We start from the raw sequence: 25,045 nt of genomic DNA, 5'->3' as shown, positions 1-25,045 counted from the left end.
AAGTAGATGATGGTGATTGAAAGTAAAGATCTGGAGATCTGCTTAGAAATTCGCTTCCAGAAGGCACTTACTGGGCATTAGAACTTGAGCTTCATAAAGGCCCAAGCAGAGCTGGAGAAGAGTCAGGCTGTGGCTCGCTGACCTCATGAGGTCGCAGGTTGTGCCAGGTCAGTGACGGACCCTGGAGGGGTGGGAGGTGGGCGCTACGTGGATCGGGCCCTGCCAGGGACGTCTGAGGGCACGTAGTGAGGCCCCTGCAGTGGGAGGTTCTACCAAACTCCTAACAGTCTGCGTGCTTCTCCATCAGTCCCTGAGGAGAAGTATCTGACCTTGGAAGGATTTCACAAGTTTGTCATTGACCGGGCCAAGCAAGACATCCGTAGCGTCTGGAGGGCGATTTTATCCTGTGGTTATGACCTTCACTTTGAGAGGTAAGAAGTTATGTCTCTCAACCCAGTTGATGCCTTGTATAAAAATTGTTTTTAGGAGCACCTGGATGGCTCTGTCAGTTCAGCGTCTAACTCCTGATTTTGGCCCAGGTCATGATCCTAGGGATATGGGTTCGAGCCCCCACGCTCAGTGTGAAGCCTGCTTGGGATTCTCGCTCTTCTCTCTCCCTCCCTCCCTCCCTCCCTCTCTCTCCCCCACCCTGCTCTTGTGCTATCTCTCTCTTAAAAAAAAAAAAAATCGTTTTCAGCCACCAGATGTATTCCCAAGAAAATCCTTCCAGGGAACCATTCTGTCTGCCTTTCTTAATGCCTACTGAGTTATTTTCAAATTTTTCATAATTATTAAAGTGGGTGTTAGAACCTGTTTGGAAACAGACTCTGTTCTAAACAATAAATTCATTTTCTCACAGTTCTGGAGGTCAGGGGCTCAACAGGGTTGGTTTTTCCTGAGTTCTGTCCTTGCCTTATGGACAGAAGGTCACCTTCTCACTGCGCACACACGGGCCGCTGCCTGCCCGATTCTGATGAGGACACCAGTCTGCTGGTCTGGGCCCCGCCCTTATGACCTCCTTTAACTTCATTAGGAAAGGGGTGGGGGGGGAGATACGCTTCAGCCCCTAACAGGAATGATTTCTCTTTCCAAAGACCCTTTGTTCCTCAGAGTCCTGCGTTGTCTCCGAGTCTCCGTTGCCCACTCTCTCTCCCTCCCAGGCAGGAGGAGCGCAGCGAGGTCACTGCCCGCCAGGTCCCCAGGGCCAGACAAGGATGGTTTCCCCTTTCTAGCCGCAAGGGAGTCCTAGGCAGGCGTGACGTCTGCAAACTGGAAGACACCTGCCTACCCTACTCCGGCGCTCACCCCTGGCGCTCAAAGCAAGGTGTGCCCGGCGTCAGGGAAAGAATGGCTGCCTCGAGCATGCCTCTTAAAAAAAAGCCACTTTCAGGATTCAGAAGCCGTTTGCTGCTTGGTTCCGCCATTTTGTTCCTTCACGGAAGGCTCCGGGTCCATCCCTGGATGGGCCTGCATCATGGTGGCAGGAACGAGTTTCTTACTAAGCCAGTAGGAGAGAGAACTCTGGGGCTTTTGAAAAGTAGAATCACCTGTTTTGGACTAGAAAGTGCATTTGAAGCGGGAAGGGTGCAAATTGGACTACAAATGGATTTCCAAGTGACGTGTTTGTTGCAGCTAAAGGGCTCGTTCCGGCGTGTCACGGGGCCACCCTGTGCCCTGAGCCCCTTCCGACACCGGGCCGAAGGGCGGCCAGTGTGGGGGGTTGTGAGGGGATCCCCACAGAGGAAGCTCGCTCTCTAAGCGCTGCTTGGGTAGGACGGAGGCGGCCTGTCCGGAGAGGTTCTGCCGTGGCCCCGAGGAAGGCCCTCCTGGCAGGATGCACCCTGTGCGGCACGTGGCCCAGTTGAGGTGCTGCGAGCTCCGGAGCTAAGGCACCCACCCACCCGCCAGCCTGCCTGCCTCTCTCGGGTGAGCAGCTGAGTTTGTAGGTTAAGGACGCACGCACGTAATAAAAAGCCCAGGCAGTATAGGCAGGCACAGGGGAGAGGGCCTGTGATTCGGTGCCCAGGGGGCTTCCGTAAACGTGTCTCCCAACATTTTCTGGGGGTAGAGTTTTTCAGTGCTACGGAAGTGGGATCAGACCAGACGTCTGCCTTTTTCGTTCTTCCTCGTCATTCAGTGTCACCGCAGCAGAGGGCTCCGCGGTCCCGTAGCCGTGGGCACTTGCGTCGCGTGTGATGTGGCTGCAGTTAAAGCGCTGCCCTCACAAACGCACCTTTGCCTGTTGGCGTAGCTCCCGGCGCCAACCCTGGGACGGGGCCGCTGGCCGAGGGTAACGGCTTCAGTGAGGCCGGCGGCCGGTGGCTTCTCGGGCCCTGGCCGTGCGCGCCCTCGGCGAGCTCTCGAGGCCAGCGCCGCCGCTATGGCTCCATCGTATAGGTGAGGAAGCCGAGGCTCGGAAAGCAGGCTTCTTTGTGGCCCGGGTCGCCAGGTGGCCGAGATTTGAGCCCAAGGGCTCCCGAGCCCCAGCCCGAGCCAGGCGCCCTCGCCCCCCGCCGCAGGAGGGAGCACCTGGGGGCGCGCGTCGCCAAACCCCAGGAGGGATGTGCCCTTCCGGCCCCTCCGGCCTGCTCTGCTCCCTCCTCTCTGCTCCCTCCTCCCGCTGGGTCGCGACCGGCACCCCGAGGAGGAGTCCCGCGGTGTCCCCGGCGGCCCCGCCCCACCTCGCCCTTCTCCCCCGGCCCCAGGTGTGCCTGCATCGATGTCCGACACGCGCACAAGGCCTCAAGGAAGTGGACGCTGGAGATGGACGTGGCGCTCGTGCAGTACATCAACCGGCTGTGCCGCCATCTCGCCATCACGCCCGCGAGGCTCCACCCCCACGAGGTGTATCTGGACCCCGCAGACGCCGCCGACCCCAGAGTGGCCTGTCTCCTGAGTATGTGGGTCCCCGGGGGTCTGGCTTTGGGGGACCGTCCCCTGCGCCGCCGCCGCCGCCGCCGGGGTAGGCGCACCTGCCGTGAACCCCGTGGGCAAAGAAGAGGGAGAGAAAGGCACGAAGCTGGGACTGTGGCCGAGCTAAAAGTTTACAAGGCCTCACTGTGCTCGTGGCAAGGAAGCCGCGGGTGCTGCTGGGTGACCACGCCCCATCACCACACCCAGCCTCCGCCCAGAGGTCACGGTGGATGCCCTGCTGGAGTCGGTGGCGAGGGGGCGCGGCTCAGAGTTGGCCGTGCGCGTTAGAGGCATTATCCGTTAGGAGAGCGCGCGGCGTGTCTTTACTAAAAGCTAGGAGTGCGTGTGCACGCACAAATGCACCCACAGACGTTCTCCGTAAATCCCTCCGTGGAAGGTGACCGCTGGGCTTGTTTCTGTGCCTGTGCGCGTGTGTGCCACAGGCGGTTTTGAGTCTGCCCACTCTTGCTCAGCCGCACGGCCTGGGCCTTTGCTCTCTTCCTGATAACTTCCAAGGTAAACGTGGGCCAGACGTGGTCCCGATGTCCATCTCTCCCAGCTGGAGAGGAGACGGACGTGAGCGTGAACAAGTAAGACAGGGTGCCAGTATCTCCGTGTCCTGGTCTTGACATGTGTCGCTTTTGGGGGAAAGCAGATGAAAGGTACCCGGGACTCTGTACTATTTTTGCGGCTTCCTAGAAGTCTCATTATTTTGAAGTTGAAAATTAAAAATAGCAGCTCTGCAGGGCCCTAAAGATAGGCCAAGGTGGGAGGGGGCGCCCTCGGATTCCCTGAGCGCCCGAGCCTCCCTTCTGGCCAGGCAGGGCCTCCCGCCTTTGCTTCTGCTCGGCACAGGCCCGGGCAGATTGAGGGCCACGCTTGCTGGCGTCTCTGGGTGTCGGGGATGAGATGCCCTGCGGGAGCCTCCCGGTCCCCCCTAAGTGCCCACTCCTGATGGCCGCTTCGAGTGATGGGGGCCACTTGAGTCCGTTTGTGACCGAGAGTCTCGGCCTGACCGCCCCCTGTGCCCTGCAGACGTGCCCGTCGAGAGCCTGCGCCTGCGGTTCGCCTTGCTCCAGTCCCTGAACACCACGCTGGAGACCTTCTTCCTGCCTCTGGTGGAGCTGCGCCAGACCCCCATGTTTGCCCACAGCATCGCCGCCCTGCTGAAGGAAGCCAAAGGTCAGTGCCTGCGCCCGCCGCCGCGGCCAGACCCAGCAACTGCCCGGGATGACCCTTCTCCTTTACATGTGACCTACGTGTGTCCCCAGGAACGGCGCTCCCAGCCAAGAGCGGTTACTTCAGCTATGCTCTGAAAAATTAAATTCTCTAAAGTTTTCAAGGGTTCCTGACTGGCTCAGTTTGAAGACCTCACGGCTCCTGATCTCAGAGTCGTGAGTTCAAGCCCTATGCTGAAGGTAGAGGTTACTTAAGTGAATAAAGCTTAAAAACAAGAAGTTTTCAGGTTATTTAGAAATATATAAGGCTCTGATTCGCTATCTGCCAACTAGGTGTTCCTGGACACAACAGAGTCAAGGTTCGTGCGTTACCATTTGAGCAGATACTATGAACTTGCCTCCCGGAAGGTCAGGACCATGACACCTGAGTGCCTCAGGGGCCTGAAGGGCATCCCAGGAGAGACTAGACAGACCCAAAGGGGACAGCATGTCCTCCGCCGGGCCTCAGAGGCCACAGGGAAGGAAGGCGAGCAGCCCCATCCCAGCCTCTCTCCCACATTCCTCCCCGCAGGGCTCATCTTTTACGACACGAAGGTGACGGTCATGAATCGGGTGCTGAACGCCACCGCACAGAGGACAGCTGACCATGCAGCTCCAGAGATCACGTTGGACCCCCTGGAAATCGTGGGAGGTAAAGTTAGCTGTACAGGCCAGAAAATACAACATGGCTGTGATCGAACAAAGGATTTAGTTGATTTGCACAGAAAAGAAACCTCTAGAAGAAGGGAGTCCAGATATCCATCTGGCTGCTTCGTCTTTCTCCTCCAGTGTCCCAGTGTGTGACTCCCACCTTCAGGGTCCCCTAGTGAGCCTGCCTTCCTGGCAGCAAGAGCGAGGGGAGGAGCTCTCCACTTCCTGGAGGCTCGCCTTGGCTTCCCATCTCCCGGGAGGCCTGCCACGTGGCCACACCTAACTGCAGGGGAGGCTGGGATGTGTACACTTAACTCTGGTTGGCCGTGGGCTTGCCGGAGTCAGGGTTCTGGCATCGGAGAAATTGGGGCGAGTGGCTACTGGGGAGGCAGCCAGGAGTCTGCCACGACACGTGAACCCACACGTGCCACACATGACACGAACTGGAGGGGAGAGGATCACAGATGGGGAGGACACCCCCCCCCCTTCCCCGGGGACAGAGGGAAGGCTGGGAGCCACACGGCCAAGGCACGAAGATGTTCCAAAAGCGGAGAGAAGGCAAGGCGGCGGACCAGGGGCAGGGAGAGGGCCAGGAGGCAGCCGAAGGCCCGGCCAGGTGTCTCTCCTGGGCCGGAAGAGCAGAGGAAGGAGAGGAAGGTGCTTCGGGGCGGGGGTTGGGGGGGGTGTTACTGGTTCCTCTCTCTTCCCAGGGGAGATCAGAGCTTCTGAAAACTCCTACTTCTGCCAGGCTGCCAGGCAGCTGGCCTCGGTGCCCTCATCCCAGCTTTGTGTCAAGCTGGCCAGTGGCGGTGACCCCACCTACGCCTTCAACATCCGCTTCACCGGGGAGGAGGTCCACGGCACCAGTAAGTGGCGGCCCCCGCCGGGCTCTGCAGCCAGTTCGGGCGGAGGCTGTGTTGAAAATGAGAACATTTTTGGAGTTATTTTTAGTCTAAACTGCCCACAGTCCCCCCCACTGGCGAGACTAAGGAAGCTGTGTCCTTGTTAGCCTGCTCTGCAGAAGCCAGGACGACCGAAGGGCTCCCCAGTGCCCCCGTCTCCCGTGGGACACATCCGAACTCTGAGCCCAGCGGCCCTTCCCGGGGGAGAGGGCCGACCCAAAGCGAGGGTGTCTCTGTTGTGTCCGTTCGGCACGAAGGGCACCCCCCTAGTGCTCACCAGAGGTGGGGTCCCCAAGCTGGGACGGCACTGGGCGGAGGTCCCTGGCAAGCGCCGGTTCCCCCACCCCGGGCCCGGGGGCCGGTTTCGGGGGCCTGGCCAGAGCCACCAACCGGCACCGTAGCGTGCTCCGGGCACAGCCGGCTCTCAGGACCGCGTGCTCAGCACCTTCCACTCCTCACAGCACCAACACTGCCCAAGAGACCGGCCTCGTCCCACTGGACCGGTGGGGAAACTGGGACGCTGCCAGCCCAAGTAGTGTCCCCAAGGTCGGGCAGCCAGCTGGGGTTCAAAGCCAGGTCTGTCCGATTCCCAAGCCCAGCCCTTGGCGGCTTCAGCAGGCCGGGGTCTCCTGCTTCTCCGCGGAAGCTGAGTGAGGACATCTGTCCCCAGGCGCGTCCCGTGCGTGGCTCCGACCAAGCAGTGGGCACGCACAGCTGTCCTCTGAGCTTCCTGACCTTAGGACATTGACAGGGGGTGCACAGGGGAGAGGAGACCCAGCCACAGAGAGGAGTTGGCAAGAAAGCCGCAGGCACGTTTGGAATGACGGCAGCAGAGATGCTGATGATCGCCGGTTGCCCTTGGCGGGCGTTCGTGCGTCAGGCTGTTCAGCCGGACGCTGCTCACTGAACAGATAGACACTGGGCACCTGGGCCTGGGGGGAGGGAGGGGAGCGCGGAGTGGCACGGGCGGCCCCACTCCTGGTACCACCCGGAGCGACGGAGGTGGATTAAACGAGCCCGCGGATCCGTGTAAGCTCACGGCGGTGCCAGATACGCAGGGCTCTGCATCCGGTCTCTCTGACTCCTTGAAACTAGCCTGCGACGTAGGTACGGTGACTGTCCCCCTTTGACGTATCGGGTCCCTGAGAAGTGATGACCTGGGGGTCACCCAGCCAGTAAGTGGCCCGGCGGGACTTGACCCCAGGTCTCCCCGCCCTCAGGCGAGCGCTCTCTCCGCCGCAGCCGAGTTCAGGCCGGCAAAGGAGCTGCCGTTCCGGGCGGGCGGGCAGGGCGGGCCGGCGGGGACCCGATGCCCCCGATGCCCATCAGCCTCCATGTGTCCCGCAGGCGGCTCTTTCCGGCACTTCCTGTGGCAGGTGTGTAAAGAGCTGCAGAGCTCCTCACTGTCCCTCCTGCTCTTGTGCCCCAGCTCAGCCGTCAACAAAAACAAGGTAAGACGGCCGAGGCGCGGGCCATGGCGGGGCAGTGGAGTGGAACCTGTGTTCCCGGGGAGGAGGAGAGGCGCCCGGCAGTCGCTGCATCTCTGCCTCTGTGTCCAGGGCAAGTATATCCTGACCCCCAGCCCCATCACCTACGGGGAAGAGCAGCTCCTGCACTTCCTGGGCCAGCTGCTGGGGATTGCGATTCGAGCAGACGTCCCTCTTCCCCTGGACCTCCTGCCTTCCTTCTGGAAGACTCTGGTGGGTGAGCCTCTGGACCCTGACCAAGACCTGCAGGAAGCAGACATACTCACCTACAATTACGTCAAGAAATTTGAGAGCGTAAGTGAGTGAGGCATTTATTCCGGGGACAGCAGAACTCCAGAGCAGTGTCCCCGGGGCTCGTGGCTGCCTCTGTGATCTGCCATTTGCTGGGCCTCCAAACCCCGGGAGCCCAGGCTTCCACCCGAGGACCGACCGGGGTCTCCCAGAGAACGTTAGGGAACGTCCGCTGTCTCTGCCGGGCTTGCTTTGTGGGGACAGAAGCCTCGCTGGCTTCTCTTCCTGCTTGATGGGGCACGTCGGTCACTGCCCATCTGCTGCTGTTGGGCCTCCCAAGGACACAGGGGTGAAGGGTTCCCGGCAGCTGACTGAGCAGGCAGGGATGTCGGGGTGGGGACTCCTACAAGTGGACCCACTTTCACTTTTAAGAGCTTGGTTTTGGGCGCCTGGGTGGCCCAGGTGGTTTAAGTGTCCGACTCCGGCTCAAGTCACGATCTCCTGGTTTGTGAGTTCAAGGCCCGCATCAGGGCTCAGAGCCGGAGCTGCTTCGGATTCTGCGTCTCCCTCTCTCTCTGGCCCTCCTCCGCTCACACTCTCTCTCAAAAATAAACAAAAGAGAGTTTGGCTTCAGGGCCTCAGAGCACAGGAGACCGGCTCTTGGGGGTCACCTGGGATTGGCCAGGGACAGAGTTGGGAACGTAGCTGTCCTCTTCGTGCCCGGGGACACAAAGAGGTAGTGAGAGCTCGCCATGTCTGACCGGCCCCCTGGCGGGGGTGCGGTCGGCGCTCAGGCTGCCAGCTGGGCCCGTGGGAGCCCTTCAGGTCTGTCCACCGGTTAGCGGTCGCGGTGGCCTGCCGTGGGCCGGGCTCTGGGCTCTCGCCCCAGCCGTAGGAAGCTTCCAGGTTGTTCTCCCGATACGCGAGGCCCTGTTCCGAAGGGCTGTGTGCACAAGTCCTCGTGACAAGGCCGGGAGGAAGGGAGGCTCAGAGAGGAGGGTGGGCTGGGAACAGAGCCACCGGGGGAACCTAGGCCCGTCTGGCTGAAAAGCCTCCTCAAGCTAGAGACGGAGTGTGGTGGTGCCCCTGCCCCGGCCCTCCCCCTCGGCTCCCCCGCTGCCTGTGTTCACAGGGGAGCAGACTGAGGCCGGGCCGAGGCGGCTCTCGACGGGAACCCCAGCCGAAGGAGGCACAAAACTTGGGCCCTCTGCGGGGCCTCGTGGCCAGGCTGTCTGTTGTCCTCCCCTGAGCCGCCACTTGAGGGCAGCCGGCATGAGGGCGCACCAAAGCCAGGATCTCGGATTAGTGGCAGAAATGGGGCTGACAGGGAATTATCTAAAAGGTCAACGCAGGACGGCCGCTCTGGGCGAGGGGTTTAGGAGTCCCTGCCCGGCACTGCTTCAAGAAGTCCTCCTGGGGCTGTGGGTAGCAGCAAGGGCCTGGGGTGCGCGGGGGGGATATGACAGTGTCCAGGAAGACCGTCCAGCCGAGACTTCTTTCTGAAGGCTCTGGGCAGAGCCACAGAGCGTGTTGGGACACCAGGCTACAGCAGGGTTGGGGCACACAGACCAGGCGGAGAGATTCTGAACTTCTGGTACTCGTTCCAGTCACCTTCAACATGCCAGAAGGGCAAGTTTGTTCTTCTCTGGGCCAGATCCCAGCATCTCCTCGGTAGCCCAGCAGGCACCTCAGTGTCTTTTGGACCCTAATTTTGGTGTTTTTAAATGATTTGCTTTTAAAACTAAATATGGATCGGGGCGCCTGGATGGTACAGTCGGTTAAACTTCTGACTTGTGCTCAGGTCACGATCTCGCATTTTGTGAGTTCGAGCCCCGCGTCGGGCTCTGTGGTGACGGCTCAGAGCCTGGAGCTTGCTTCTGATTCTGTGTCTCCCTCTCGGCCCCTCCCCTGCTCACACTCGGTGTCTGTCTCTCTGTCAAAAATGAACACGTAGGGGCGCCTGGGTGGCTCAGTCGGTTGGGCGTCCGACTTCAGCTCAGGTCACGATCTCGCGGTCCGTGAGTTCGAGCCCCGCGTCGGGCTCTGTGGTGACGGCTCAGAGCCTGGAGCCTGCTTCTGATTCTGTGTCTCCCTCTCTCTCTGCCCCTCCCCCGTTCATGCTCTGTCTCTCTCTGTCTCAAAAATAAATAAATGTTAAAAAGAAAAAATGAACACGTAAAAAATAAATAAAACTAAGCATGGATGTAGGTTTGGCTTCAGGCAAGGCTGAATCCTGGTGCTCAAACAATGTCCTCAGTAATTGGTTTCAAGATGGCCCCTAGTAGTACAAGATGTACATCTTAGAGTCGTGTCCACACCAGTGAAAGTGCGTTGCTGCTTCCAAATGGTAACAGGAAAAGCCCTCCAATTTGGGTTTCGTTAGGTCTCAGGTGGCCTGGGCCACATACCTAACCCTGAACTCCCGGCAAACCGATTGGCCAGGCCCGTGCCACGTGCACGTTCATAATGGCCAAGGGTGGTCCCCGTGCAGACAGTGCCTGGTGTCTGCCCGACTAGAGATCGGGGTTCCGTCTTCCCGGGGACCCTGGGAGCAGGACAGGCAATTAGCCTCCGTCTGCCTCCGCCCTCCAGATCAACGACGAGACGGAGTTAGAGGCCCTGTGTGCCGAGATCGCCTCCCAGCACCTGGCCACCGAGAGCCCCGAGGGTCCCAAGCCCTGCTGCAGGTTCACCTACCTGACCATGACGGGCGAGGAAGTGGAGCTGTGCAGCCGCGGCCGGCACATCCCCGTGGCGTGAGTGTGTGCGCGAGGGGAGGCTGTGGGGCAGGACGCGGGGTGCCAGGAAGGGTGGCGTGCGTTCAGCAGCAGGACTTTATTCAGAAGGCCCCAGCCGTGAGGCGGGTGACGGACGCCCGGTAACCGTTTCCCCTCGCAGGTGGGAGAACAAGGACATCTACGCGGCGGCCATCCGGAGCCTGCGGCTGCGGGAGCTCCAGAACGCCGAGTGCGTGACGGCCGTGAGGGCGGGCCTGGGCGCCGTCATCCCCCTGCAGCTGCTCACCACGCTCAGCCCGCTGGAGATGGAGCTGCGCACCTGCGGCCTGCCGTACATCAACCTCGAGTTCCTCAAGGTCGGTGGGCGGGGGCCTGTCCTGGGCCCCCCCCCGTGTCCCAGTGCCCTGTTCTCATGTGCGCCCCCCCCCCCCCCCCCCCCCCCCCCACGTCACAGCTGGGGAAGCCGGAGCTTGAGTCACTTGCCCGGACGCGGTGGGGTCGGTCTCACCCCCAGACGGCTGGCCTCCGGGGCCCGGGTCTTGAGCCTCATCCCGAGGTGAAGACCGTTCTTGCCAAGCCCCGTCCATTCCTCAGGCCGCACCCCGGCCTCCCAGGCTGGCTTCTTGCTGGCGGTGAGACCTTGAACAGTGACTTCACATCTGGTGGGGACGGTGACAGGACCTGCCCGGTGTGTTCACGGGGGGCGGGGGGGGGGGGGGGGGGGCGGTAACGCTCGTGGAGCCTCTGCTCTGGGCGCGGTCTCCGGGCCGCAGCCACGCGACGGGCGCGGGCACGACTACCTCCGTGGCCTTGGTCGTTGTCATGGTCTCATAACCTATGTCCCGCGGCCGTTTCCCCGCCGCAGCCACCCGGCCCGGGGCGGTGCGGGGTGAGCAGAGGCCGGGACTGCTCACATCCGGGGGCCTTTCTTCCCCAGGCCCACACCATGTACCAGGTGGGGCTGATGGAGACAGACCAGCACATCGAGTTCTTCTGGGGGGCGCTGGAGGTGTTCACGCAGGAGGAGCTGTGCAAGTTCATCAAATTTGCCTGCAACCAGGAACGCATCCCCTTCACCTGCCCCTGCAAAGACGGGGGCCCTGACACAGCCCACGTGCCCCCCTACCCCATGAAGATTGCTCCCCCAGATGGCACAGCAGGTACCGCCTTCCCCTTGTCGTGTTCCGAGTGGGACGCACAGGCCCTTCTCTCAGTGGGAGCTGGGGCTGCTGGGCCCCGCAGGAGGGAGGGACATCAGTGGCCAGCTGAGCCCAAATGGAAATCGGGGGACGGGCCTGCGCGGGGGAAGGGGTTGTCCTGTGCCTCCCAAACCTGACTTTGGCCAAGAGTCCGTACAGGCCCCAGGTTGGCCTATGTTCTGGGTTTTTTTTTTTTTTTTAAAGGATTCACCATTCTTTTTTTCAAGTTTTATTTCTTTTTGAGTGAGAGTGCAAGCGGGGGAGGGAGTGGGGGCGACATTGTACTGACTGCAATGAGCCCGATGTGGGGCTTGAACTCATGAACTGTGAGATCATGACCTGAGCCGAAGTCGGACAGTCAACCAACTGAGCCACCCAAGTGCCCCTACATTCTGATAACTCTAAAAAGCTAACGGGGCTTTTTAGAAATGTTTTAATTTTCCAACTTCTAAACGTAGAAAAATAAGAAAACGACCCTTTGCTGACTGAACAAACCTGTCTACCACCAGATTCCCTCACAGGTCAGCCATCTGCTCCCTGTGCCGGACAACTTCCTGTGCCATTTTCTCCTCCAGAATCTTCTCTTGCCCTGCCCCCGCCCCCCCTCCTGCTTGGGCCTTGGTTAGCTTCGAGCTACCCGAAGAAGCAAACCTGAAAGCAGGGCGGCCAGTAGGTCTCCCTGGGATCAGAGCCCAGCCTCTGACACTGGCCTGGTGGGGGTTTTATTTTTGCAGGTTCCCCAGACTCTCGCTACATCCGAGTGGAGACCTGCATGTTCATGATCAAACTTCCCCAGTACTCCTCTCTGGAAATCATGCTGGAGAAACTTCGTTGTGCCATTCACTACCGTGAAGACCCCCTAAGTGGCTGAGGGGAGGGAGCCCCGGAGTCAGTCCGTCACCGAGGCACCGCTCCGCCGGCTTGGGAAGCCTGCCACTGAGGGCACATTCCCTCCAGGCCCTGCGTGAGGAGTTGGCGACGTTTTGCTTTTCCGAACTTTTGTCCACATTCCAGGGCTTCCTGGAAGACTTAACCTTTTGTATTTGTATGTTTTGTGATGGGTTGGTTCTTTTACACCTGTTTGTGGTATGTTTGTAGGATAGTTTAATTCCCAGGCAGCCTGTGTCTCATTTGATCTTCCCGGACATTGTCTCTCATGGCCACCGGATTCTGATGCCGTAAGGCCCCAGTTAGTTCCACATCATGGAACCACCCGGCAGGAAGGTGGTGGTGAGATACCTGCGGCCGGCCACACGGAGCATCCCGTTGTCTCTTCACAGCGTCTTCACAGACAGGTGTGTGGCCCTGCCCCTCCTGCCTTGAGCTGGACTTGATCCTGGACGCAGCTCCCCCCGGCCTCCTTCCATCTTGAAAGGGTTGGGCCCCAACATGGGAGACACACGGGGAGCTTTCTGTGTTAATCTTCCGGCTTTCGAACCTTGTTTATGGTCTGGGTTTTTCAGAGGAAGAGCACCTCGGTGGCTGCCCGTCCCTTCCCCCCTCAGCCCTCTGCTCTCCGTCTCTCCTGGGCCCCTGACCTGACAGTTTCCTGCTGAATGTTCCTCAGGAGACCAAAGGGTTCGTTCTGACCTTAGTTCACAGCCAGGCGTGTCCCAGCTCCAGGAGTTCAGGACGCCTAGAGGAGGAGGGACGGACAGTGCTCGGGGGAGGGGGGGCTTTTTCTGAGACTGATTGAACAGGAAAGCACATGATTCAAGCCTACCCCCCCCCCCCCCGTACTCAGAAACGGCCCTTCCTCACCACAGTGTTGGTGACAGGAGGAACGGAAGGGCCACAGGCCCATTTTAAAAAGAGCGGCTGACTGAGGTGCTCTGCTCAATTCAGGGTCTACTTCGGTGACCGAGACCTTCCAAGGACCACTGTGCGGTCCTTCTGCCCCTCTGGCCAGGCCCGCCCCTTGTCCCCTCGCCGCCCCACGTGAGCGTGTGTGCCAGGGTGGAGCTGCTCCAGGCCCCCCCGCCGCCCCAGTGCATTTGTGCCCCAAACAGGTCTTTGTCCAATGGTACTTTGTTCAAGAGCAGCATATGCCAGCTTGTTGGACACTGTCATTTTGGGCCTTGCCAGTTCTCCTGGAATTGCATCACTGTATTTATTGTATAATATTGTGAATACTGAAGGTTCTGAGTGAGTGCTGACTAGAAGGTTCTGGAGTGTGCATGCTGGGGAGAGAAAGCTGTGCTTTTCCTTTCTCTGCTGTGGCCCCGGCCTGTTGGGAAGATGTATGGATTTTAGAGTTAGAGCCATTAGCAGCCATCTCTTCCCTCTTATTCTAAGGAAATGCGTTAAGGACCATTACTGAAGTGATTCCCCAACCTAAGGAAAAGCCAAAACTGGCTGCATCAGTTATGTTTGATGCAGGAGCAGTCCTGTCTGGAGAGGAGGGCCTGCACGCAGGCTCCCTGCTTGGAAGGAAGATGGTTGGCTGCTGCCTCCTGGGGGCCGGAGCCCCATTGCCTGGGGGTCAGACCAGGACGTAGTCCTGACAAGGATCCTCCTATTTCATTTCTGCATAACGAGAGCCTTTGGATTATTAGAAGTGGTTCTTCTTCTCTGTATTTTTAAATTCTTGGTCCCCTCCAATCCTTCCCATCCCTTAAATGGACTCAGAATTGTTAGCTACCTCCCCAAGGGGGGTTTTGGGAAGCTGCTTTTGGCCCATCACTTGATTTGATGACAGCTGTGAGTAAGATGTCTGCTGCTAACACGCTTCTCCCAGAGAGCACATTGAGAGGTCCAGACTGATCCAAACCTTGGCCCTAAAAAAACGTGTGCTGTAAAGTTACTTGATGTATATTTATTATAATTATTTATGGTTGCATTTAACAAAGTTTTCATTCAGTTTGAGGCTATTTACACCATTGCTGTGTAAAGGAAGCTCACTACAGGAAAAAAAAAAAAAAAAGTCACACCAATAAATAACCTTCATCTAATTTTGACTTACCGTAAGAGTTGTGTGGTCATCTACTCACTGAAAAGATACAATGACGGACCTGCTTGGACTGGGCGGCTCTGATCCTTAAGTGCGGTCCGAAGGTTAGGAATTTGTTTCTAATTATTGTCTCTACACTTGATGTGATTCTTACTCCATCATGCTTACCAACTAATCCTCCCCCCCTCCCCCATTCAGCCCCTCGCACCTGGTTGTCCTACAGAAAGGATGACTGAAGGGATGGAAATCCAAGGTCAAAGCTAAACCTCACCCTGCATCTTCTGCCCCCCTGCTCACACTGGAGCTGGTCTGAACTCTTAGGCCAGTGGGAGGGTTTTCCTCAAGCGGATAATTGCAGTGGAAGGGGGTGGGAGCCAGCAGTGGATTTAGAACTGTACAAAAGGGAAATGCAGAGAAGATAAAGACTTAGGGCTGCTTTCCTAAGGTTGATGTTCAGCTCTCTTGCACAGCCGTCCTTTGCCACCCCCACAGGGAGCTCTGTGGTCTGCATGCAGGAGAATCCAGTCTCCCAGACATGGTCCTGCTCCGTGGGAGGGGGAGGTCCTCACACAGACCCATTTAGTTCTTCTCTTGACCCTACCTTTCTTACACTTAATAAATGCCAACTTTTAGCGAAAGTGTCCCACTTATGTCTTTATTATAGGAAGACCAAGGGTCCTCTTGGGTGAGGAACAACTCCCCTCAGGGTGCTGGAAACAGCAAAAGCCACCACTCACAGCTAAGAGAAGCTGGGGTGGATGGGGATGCCTTGTGTGGAGAGTCCCAGCTGAGCACAGCAAGAATGTGCTCTCCAGGATGGCTGAGGCCATCTCCTTTAAGAGTTGCTTCTTTAAAAAACTATGTTCAAGATTAGGCTATCCAATAATAGAAGACACTCATCCTCATTAGTCATCAGGGGAAAGCAAATTAAAATCACAAAATCTATACAACCACCCCCAAAAAGGAAAGACCGTACCAGGACTGGGGGAAGACATGGAACCAACAGAACTCTCCTCTGGATGTGGGGAATGTAACCTACAACTACTCTGGAAACCTGGGTGCCCTCCACTACGCACCCCCTTAGACCAACAATCCCACCTCTAGGTGTACGTCCACCAGAACACCCACCCATGGTCACCAAAAGACGTGTAAAAACACTCACAGCAGCAATAATAGTAGTAGCCAAAACTAGAAACAAGTTGAAGGTCTGAAGTAGAAAAAGTTACGGCACACAATGGAATAGCATACAGGAAGGAAAGCAGACTGCTACCTGCAACCTATAGGTGAGTCAGAAACACACAGTGTTCAGCAAGAGGAGTCAAGCATGAAAAAATACTTCATGGTATGAGTACTTTTAAATAATGAGTTCATTTAAATGTTGAAAATCGAAAAAAAATAACATCTTAAAATGTCAAGATTGTGGTTATTCTGGGTCCCAGAAAGGAGGATAGAGAGTATGAGGGGTGTTCTGGTGTCCTGGTAACGTTTTTGATATGGGTGGTGGTGACAGGTGTTGAGTGAACCCTATGCTACCATGCACTTTTCTGTAGGGATGTTCTACCGTATGACTAGTTTCTTAAAAATACAAGTGCACCGGGGCGCCTGGGTGGCTCAGTCGGTTGGGCGGCCGACTTTGGCTCAGGTCATGATCTTGCGGTCTGTGAGTTCTAGCCCCGCGTCGGGCTCTGTGCTGACAGCTCAGAGCCTGGAGCCTGCTTCATACTCTGTGTCTCCCTCTCTCTGACCCTCCCCTGTTCATGCTCTGTCTCTCCCTGTCTCAAAAATAAATAAACGTTAAAAAAAAAAAAAAATACAAGTGCACCAGCGTGTCTGGCTGGCTCAGTTGGTAGAGTATGTGACTCTTGATCTCTGTTTAAGCCCCATGTTGGGTGGTGGTACCTACTTAAAAAAAAAAAAAAAATCCCAATGCCTCCGTGCCAAAAAAACCCACAAAATGAAATCAGGAAATAAAAGCACACATTCCATGCTCATGAAACCAAAAGAAATCATTTCAGTCCACAATTTCTCAAAGGACAGCTACTGAAAGAATAAATGACTTAAGAGGACATCATGGGCAGCAAGCTTCTTGTAGGTCCCTTGGAAAACAAAACGTTGCAAAGAAGGAATTAGAGGCTCCACTGCCAAGAGAAAAACAAGGATTGGAAATTCATGTAGGAAGCAGTTGTTCAAGCCCACCACTCTGCAGAAAGTCAAAAGCCCTATTTGGGAGAATCAAACCCAGCAGCTAAGACCCCAGCCCCACCCTGAGTTTACACAGCAGACTGGAAGACCCCTTTCAGGAGGAAACCAGAAATAAGACCTATAGATTCTCACAGCAGGGGGTTCTTCAGTGAAAACACCAGCTTGTTACCCTACAGTGAACGTGAACAGTTAAAGAAGCTTCTTGTCTTTAGTGCCCCAGTCTTAAATCTAGACAGGCAAGAAACAGATGAGGAAGAGTCTATAACATGAAATACCAAAGAAAAATAGATAACACAGACTAGAACAAGAAACAACTATGGCACAAAGTATGCGAACGGACTGCACTGGGGCACCTGGCTGGCTCAGTTGGTAGATCAAGAGTCACTCTGGGTTTCAGGGTTGTAAGTTTTAGCCCCATGTTAGGTGTAAAATCTTACAAAAAAGTTACTTCAGGGACACCTGGCTGGCTCGGTAGAGTGTGTGACTCTTGATCTCGGGGTTGTGAATTCAATTCCCACATTGGCTGCAGAGATTACTTAAAATCTTGGTGTGCCTGGATGACTCAGACATCTGACTGTTGATTTTCAGCTCCGGTCATGATCTCCTGTTTCATGAGATCGAGTCCTGCATCAGGGTCCATGCTAGCAGTGCACAGCCTCCTTGGGATTCTCTCTCTTACTTGCTCTTGTAAATAATAAACTTAAAAAAAAATCACTGCATCCCTTTAGGAGAGAAAAGGCTGTGGGAAAGAATAAAAGGTTTGGGAAATATCAGAAATCCATTTAATATAAAGATGAAAGGATAAAGTTGAAGAAATCTCCCATAGAGCAAAAAATATGAAAAGAAAAAGGAGCACCTGGGTGGCTCAGTCGGTTGAGCATAGGACTTCAGCTCAGGTAATGATCTCACAGCGTGTGATTTGGAGCCCCGCTTCGGGTTCTGTGCTGACAGCTCAGAGCCTGGAGCCTGCTTCAGATTGTGTCTGCCTCTCTCTCTCCCTGCCCCTCCCCATCTTGCACTCTCTTTCTCAAAAATAAACATTACAAAAGATTTTTAAAGGAAAAAGGGATCAGTCTAAGACGGTCTATCCTATCACTGGAGTTCTGCGAAAAGAAAACAGGAGACATAACCAAAATATAAGAAAATTCTGAAAAACAGAAGGTCACAAGTTCCAGACAAAATGATAAGTATCCAGCTCTTTGAATAGAAAAAGAATCCACACCACTTTACAACATGGGGAAATTTAAAAATACCAGGGACAGACATCCTAAAAAGCTTCAAGGGGAAAAATTACATGTAAATCAGAATGGCATCAGGCTTTATAACAAACTAGAAAGATAACACCTTCAAGACACTTCTAATCACAATAAATGAACAGAAGCCAGATTTCCCTATCACAACAACTAAAATAAAAAACCTAACATATGTATGGTTCTCAAAACAAGCAATAAAAAAACTGAGAAGAGAAAATAAATACGGTGGGCCCTACCATTGCCTCAGCTTATGGTCTGGATAGTTTTCAGAGAGCAGCAAGAGGAGGGGAAACCCAAAGTCGAACTCAACAGTCTCCTAGAGTTCAGAAAACAAAGCATGAAAGGAAACAAAGGCAGCTAGTTTGCAAGACAGAGTACTAAAGAGGAAGAGACTTACAGAGAACTCTGTAGATCTCTTGAGAGTCCTCAAGTATTCAACTGAGTACTGGTAAGCTCAAGCATATAAGGAAACTGCCAGAGGCTTGGAAAAGAACCAGCCAAAAGGATTAGAGCTGGCAAAGAACAGGAAATAGTTCCTATTCCCACTAGCCAATGTAGAAAACTTTGTAATTTGTGGGACTTTGGTTTTGCCTTAGTAGTGAAGTAAAATTAGCCCTAATTCCTGTTCAGATCCCACCTAATAAAGCTTAAAAGTTTGACCCAGAAGGATCAAGCTGTCTCCAAGTGACCACATATAAAAACAAAGCTCAAAAATACAGGAAATACATGGGACACCTGGGTGGCTCAGTTTGTTGTTGGGCGTCCAATTCTTGATCTCAGGGTTGTGAGTTCAAGCTCCATGCCTAGCATGGAGCCTACTTTAGAAACAAACAAGTAATACAAAAATACCCAGCATGTAAGTAGGTAAAATTCAGAATGTCTGGCATCCAATAAAAAAACCACCAGACATGCAAAGAAACAACAAAATAGCACCCAGAAAAATCAACTGCAACTGACCCAGGAATTATACAAATGATAGAATTCGCAGGCAAGAGCATTAAAACAGTTATTACTGTATACAAAAGGTTTACGAAGCTAGGGGAAAAAAAACAATGAACATGTTAGGTAGAACCATGGAAAATATAAACAACACAAACTGAATGTCTAGAGATAGAAACTTCAATGTCTGAGATGAAAACTGGATAGATTAGCGACAGATTAGACTGCAGAAGGTTTCAGTGACTTTGGAAGCACACAAATGACCCATCTGAAAACAAAAGAATCCAAAAAAGTGAGGAGTGTCAGTAAGATATGGCACTTCATTTGGCCTATAATATAGGAGAATAATCCCCCAAAGAGAAGAAAAATGGGGGAAAAATCTTGAGATAACAGCTGGAACTTTTTCCAAATTTACTTAAAAACTACAAAGATGTAAGAAGCTTAATGAACCTAAAGCACAAGAAACAGAGCGGTGGTGATGGTTGTAGAACAATGAATGTACTTGATGTCACACAACCATACAAAGGTGCATCACAATCTAATTGTATAAAATCAGTGATAAAGAAATCTTAAAAACAACCCCCACAAAGACACATTCTGTACAGAAGAACAAAGATAAGGATGGTAGATGTCTCAGTAGAACCAATGCAAGGAGACGGCAGAGTAACATATCCAAAGTATTAGGAGGGGAAAAGCTATCAACCTAGAATTCTATACCTTTCAAATAGTGAAGGAGAAAATAGGCAAGTACCTAGAGACAAATCAGGTTACTGCTTAGGGAGTGAGTGCTTAATGGGTATGGGATTGCCTTTAAAGATTAAAATTCCTGAACAAGTAGTGGTGATGATTGCACAACACTGTGAATGGATTTAAGGACACCTAATTGTATACTTTAAAATAATTAAAATGTTAAGTTTTGGGGCACCTATGTAGCTTAGTCGGTGAAACATCCGACTTCGGCTGGGGTCATGATCTCACAGTTCATAAATTCAAGCCCAACATCTATGCTGTTGGCGCAGAGCCTGCTTCAGATAATCTGTCCTCTCTCTGCCCCTCCCTGCACCCCCCTTCAAAAATAAACATTTTTTTTAATGTTGAATTTCATTAGATGTATTTTACCACAATTTTTTAAAAGTGAAGAAGAAATAAAGACCTTTTCAGACATAGAAAAGCTGCAAGAACACAGGCTAACCTGCACAACAAAGTCCTTCACACAAAAGGAAAATGATACCATGTGGGAATCTGGGTCTGCACAAAGAAAAAAAATACAAAAATATTAACTACATGGGTAAATACAAAAGACATGTTTAAGTCTTTAAAAGATAATTGACTTAAAAAAATTTTTTAATGTTTATTTTTGAGAGAGAACGAGTGAGCACACACGAGCATGAGTCGAGGAGGGGCAGGGAGAGAGGGAGACACAGAATCCAAAGCAGGCTCCAAGCTGTCAGCATGGAGCCCGATGCGGGGCTTGAACTCACGCACCAGGAGATCATGACATGAACCAAAGTTGGACGCTCAATCGACTGAGCCACCCAGGTGCCCCTAATAGATAATTGAGTACTTAAAACAACAAGGTATTGGGGATTTATGATGAATAAAGAAATGGAGGGGAGGAGCACCTAGGTGGCTCAGTCGGTTAAGGATCTGACTCTTGATTTCGCCTCAGGTCATGATCTCCCAGTTTGAACCCTACATTGGTCTCCTCACTGACACTGTAGAGCCTGCTTGGGATTCTCTCTCTCTCACTCTCTGCCCCTCCCCCCCACCAAAATAAATAAATTAAAAAATAAATATATGACAATGGCACAAAGGCTAGGAGGAAATAAACTAAATATGTTATTGTAATACCAATCATGAAGTAGCACAATATTACTTAAAGGTAAACTGTGATTCTGTGATAAATCAGAGGTGTATGTACTATAAACCCTAAAACAACTACTTAAATAATACAATAAAGTTAAAACTAATAGGCCAACAAAAGAGATAAATGGAATCATAAGAAGTATTAAAAGAAAGCAAAAAAAAGAGAAAAAAGGCACATAGAACACAAAAGATAAATAGCAAAAAGATTTATTTAAACTCAACTATCAGGGCATCCGGCTAGCTCAGTCGGTAGCATGTGACTCTTAATCTCAGGGTCTTGAGTTCAAGCCACATTGGGTGTGGAGACTAGTTAAAAGAAAAAAAAAAAAAGTATTCTAAACCCAACCATATCAATAATTACATTAAATGTAAATGGTTGACACACCCAAATTAAAAGACAAACTCCTCAGACTGGCTCAAAAACAAAAACCCCAACTATATGCTGCCTCTGAGAAACCCACTTTAAATATGTAAACAAAAATAGGATAAAAGTAAAAGGATGGAAAAAGATATACTATGCCAACACAAATCAGCAGAAAGCTGAAGAATGTTAATATTGCTATCTTAATATCAAAGTGTATCTCAGAGCAAATATTACAAAGAAGGTCATTTCATAATAATAAAAAAGCCAAACAAGAACATAACTATCTTAGGCATTTATACATCTAATAACAAGGCTTCAAAAGAATGAAGCAATTACAGAATCATAAGGAAAAATAATCTTCAATTACAATACAGATTTCAAAAAGAACTATCCCCCATCCCCCAATAATTAAGAGAACAAGTAAACAGAACATCGGTAATATAAAAGCCTGAACAACACTACCAACCAATTTGACCTACCTGTCATTTATATAATATTCCATCTAACCAAAATACAATGCACATTCTTTTCAAGTACATACAGGACATTTATGGCCTGGAGAATATTCTAAGGATAAAACAAACCTCAATAAATTTGAAGAGATTCAGTTCACACAAATTATGTTCTCTGACCACTAGAAAATTAGTAATCAATAACAAATCTGGGGGCAGCTGGCTGGCTCAGTCATAAGAGCATGTGATTCTTGATCCCAGGGTTGTGAGTTCAAGCCCCACATTGGATGTAAAGATTAAACTTAAAAAAAACAAAAACAAGGGTGGGAGGGAGGGGTAGGTGGGTGACGGGTATTGAGGAGGGCACCTTTTGGGATGAGCATTGGGTGTTGTATGGAAACCAATTTGACAATAAATTTAACATTAAAAAATAATAAGGTAAACATAATTACCACTATGAATTAAAACACTCAATTTTGACATCTTGAAAAAAAAAAATCTAGAGTGCCTGGGTGGCTCAGTCAGTTAAGTGTCCAACTTTTTTTTTAATTTTTAAATTTACAAACAAGTTAGTTAGCATATAGCGCAATAATGATTTCAAGAGTAAAATCCAATGATTCATCCCCTACATATAATACCCAGTGCTTATCCCGAGTCTCCTCCTTAATGCCCCTTGCCCACTTAGCCCATCCCCCCACCCATAACCCCTCCAGCAACCCTCAGTTTGTTCTCTATATTTAAGAGTCTCTTGTGTTTTGTTCCCCTCCCTGTTTTTTATTATTTTTGCTTCTCTTATGTTCATCTGTTTTGAACCTTTAAAAAAAAAATTATTTAATGTTTATTTTTGAGAGAAAGAGAGTGTGTAAGTGAGGGAGCGGCAGAGAGAGAGGGAGACACAGAATCCAAAGCAGGCTGCAGGCTCCAAGCTAGCAGCAAAGAGCCTGACAAACTCAAACTCACAAACCAGTGAGATCATGACCTGAGCCGAAGTTGGCCACTGAACCAACTGAGCCACCCAGGCACCCCATGTTTTGAATCTGAAATTCCACATATGAGTGAAATCATATATTGTCTTTCTCTAATTTCACTTAGCATAATACACTCTAGTTCCATCTATGTTGTTGCAGATAGCAAGATTTCACTCTTTTTGATTGCCAAGTAATACTCATGTGTGTGCGTGTGTGTGCATGCGCGTGTACCACATCTTCTTTATCCATTCATCTGTCGATGGACATTTGGACTCTTTCCATACTTTGGCTATTGTCGACAGCACTGCTATAAACATTAGGGAGCACGTGCCCTTTTGAAACAGCACACCTGTATGGATAAGTACCTAGTAGTGCAATTGCTGGGTTGTAGGCTAGATCAATATTTAATTTTTTGAGAAAACTCCATTCTGTTTTCCAGAGTGGCTGCACCACTTCGCATTCCCACCAGCAGTGCAAAAGAGATCCTCTTTCTCTGCATTCTCACCAACATCTGTCATTGCCTATGTTGTTCATTTTAGCCATTCTGACAGGTAAAGTGGTATCTCATTGTGGTTTTGATTTGTATTTCCCTGATGATGAATGATGTTGAGCTTTTCATGTGTCTGTTAGCCATCTGGATGTCTTCTTTGGAGAATTGTCTATTCATGTCTTTTTTCCATTTCTTCACTGGATTATTTGTTTTTTGGGTGTTGAGTTTGGTAAGTTCTTTACAGATTTTGGATACTAACCCTTTACCTGATATGTCGTTTGCAAATATCTTCTCTCATTCTGTTGGTTGCCTTTTTGTTTTGCTGATTGTTTCCTTCACTGTGCAGAAGCTTTTTATGTTGATGAGGTCCCAGCAGTTCATTTTTGCTTTTGTTTCCCTTGCCTCTGGAGACGTGTTGAGTAAGAAGTTGCTGTGGCTGAGGTCAAAGAGGTTTTTGCCTGCCTTCTCCTCTAGGATTTTGATGGCTTCCTGTCTTACATTTAGGTCTTTCATCCATTTTGAGTTTATTTTTGTGTATGGTGTAAGACAGTGGTCCAGGTTCATTTTTCTGCATGTCACTGTCCAGTTTTCCAACACCATTTGCTGAAGAGACTGTCTTTATTCCATTGGATATTCTTTCCTGCTTTGTCAAAGTTTAGTTGGCCATAAGTGTCTAACTCTTGATTTCAGCTCATGATATCAGGGTTTGTGAGTTTGAGCCCCAAGCCCCACATCAGGCTCCATGCTCACAGTGCAGAGCCTACTTCGGATTCTCTCTCTGCCCCTCACCCAATCGTGTGTGTTTACACTCTCTCTCTCTCAAAATAAATAAAATTTTAAAAAATCTGGAAAATATCCAAATAGTATAAACTAATAGCCCAGAGTATAAAGAAATCAATGTATTCTGAACTGGATGAAAACAAAAAGACACCAAAGCATATGAAACACAGGTAAAGCAGTTCTTAGGGAAATTTATAGCACCAAACACTTATATTACAAAAAAAGAAAGGTCTCAAATGAATGATCTCAGCTTTGACCTTAAACTAAACAAGAAAGAAGCTCAAAGTAAGCAGAAGAAAGCAAATAAAGATCAGAATCGAAGAAAAAACAAAAGATCAGAATAGAAAATAATGAAATGGAAACAGAAAACCAGTAAAGGGAATCAACGGAACCCAAGTTGATTTTTTGAGATCAATAGAACTGATAAATCTCTAACCCAGGGTTGCCATGCTATGGCTCATAATCCAGCTGCTTGTTTTTGTAAATAAAGTCTCACTGGAAGCCTCACCCATAGAGCTGTGTTTACTCTCTAACAGCATTGCCGAGTAATTGCAATTCGGACTATATGGCCTAAATATTGACTATTTGGCCTTTTAAGAAAGAAAAAGTTTGAGGATCTCTGCTCTAGCCAAACAGATTGGGAAAAGAGAAAACAAATGATCAACATCAAAAAATGAGAGAAGTGACATCACTACAGATTTTACAGATATTTTCAAATAAGGTTATATTATGAACACCTTTATGCCAATAAATTAACTTACTGAAATGGACAAATTCTTTGAAAGACAATACCAAAGTTCACTCAAGAAGAAACAGAAAACCTGAATAGCTATATCTGTTAAAACTGATAAACTGTATCATACTTATTTACGGTTTTTAAGAAATTGGTCTATTTCTCACAGTCCTTTTTTAAGGGCTCATCTGATTAGGTCAGGCCCACTCAAAATGATCCTTTATTCATTCAGAGCCAACTGATTTGAGGCTTTATTTACACATTCATGGTTTTGTCATACTATATCAATCATAGTCACAGTCCTGCCAACACCCAAGGGAAAGGAATTACATGTACACCATGTAAATGAACATTACATATATACCATGTACACCAGGAATCCGGAATCTTCAGGGCCAACTTAAAATTCTGCTTATCACAAATAAGGAAACAAATGTATTCACTGAAACATTATTTTTAATAAGATTTTGAAAACAACCTAAGCAACATACATAGGAGAATAAAACACAGTACATCCACACAATGAAGCGATTTTTTAAATTGAGCCATAACTGACATATATACAAAGAGGTAATCTTGAGAAAATGTTATTAAGTGAAAAAATCAAAGTTCAAGAGTATAATATGCTACCTCTGGTGTAAGAGAAAAAAAATAAGAACATACACATGTGTTTGGTTATTTTGGCAAAAAGAAACAAGAAGACAGTTTAG

General features: G+C 50.8%; 1 protein-coding gene across 6 annotated transcripts in view; it reads left to right on the top strand.

Moving 5' to 3' along the window:
- HECTD4 (HECT domain E3 ubiquitin protein ligase 4) overlaps positions 1–14,289 on the top strand; it is a 189,978-nt gene extending 175,689 nt beyond the window's left edge. For all 6 annotated transcript variants that reach the window (XM_042962746.1, XM_042962744.1, XM_042962745.1 and 3 more), the window contains 11 exons: positions 308–431; positions 2,706–2,896; positions 3,949–4,095; positions 4,663–4,782; positions 5,492–5,647; positions 7,031–7,134; positions 7,243–7,464; positions 9,994–10,157; positions 10,300–10,495; positions 11,077–11,299; positions 12,073–14,289. In XM_042962746.1, coding sequence (XP_042818680.1) covers positions 308–431; positions 2,706–2,896; positions 3,949–4,095; positions 4,663–4,782; positions 5,492–5,647; positions 7,031–7,134; positions 7,243–7,464; positions 9,994–10,157; positions 10,300–10,495; positions 11,077–11,299; positions 12,073–12,209 — 1,784 coding nt within the window. In that variant the 3' untranslated portion in view covers positions 12,210–14,289. The remainder of the gene's footprint in view (positions 1–307; positions 432–2,705; positions 2,897–3,948; positions 4,096–4,662; positions 4,783–5,491; positions 5,648–7,030; positions 7,135–7,242; positions 7,465–9,993; positions 10,158–10,299; positions 10,496–11,076; positions 11,300–12,072) is intronic.
- Positions 14,290–25,045: the final 10,756 nt, after the last annotated feature.

The sequence above is a fragment of the Panthera tigris genome, chromosome D3, assembly GCF_018350195.1.
Source record: "Panthera tigris isolate Pti1 chromosome D3, P.tigris_Pti1_mat1.1, whole genome shotgun sequence".
Classification (NCBI taxonomy): domain Eukaryota; kingdom Metazoa; phylum Chordata; class Mammalia; order Carnivora; family Felidae; genus Panthera; species Panthera tigris.
The sequence above is the reverse complement of the archived record's forward strand: the minus strand, read 5'-3'. Positions and strand labels throughout refer to the sequence as shown.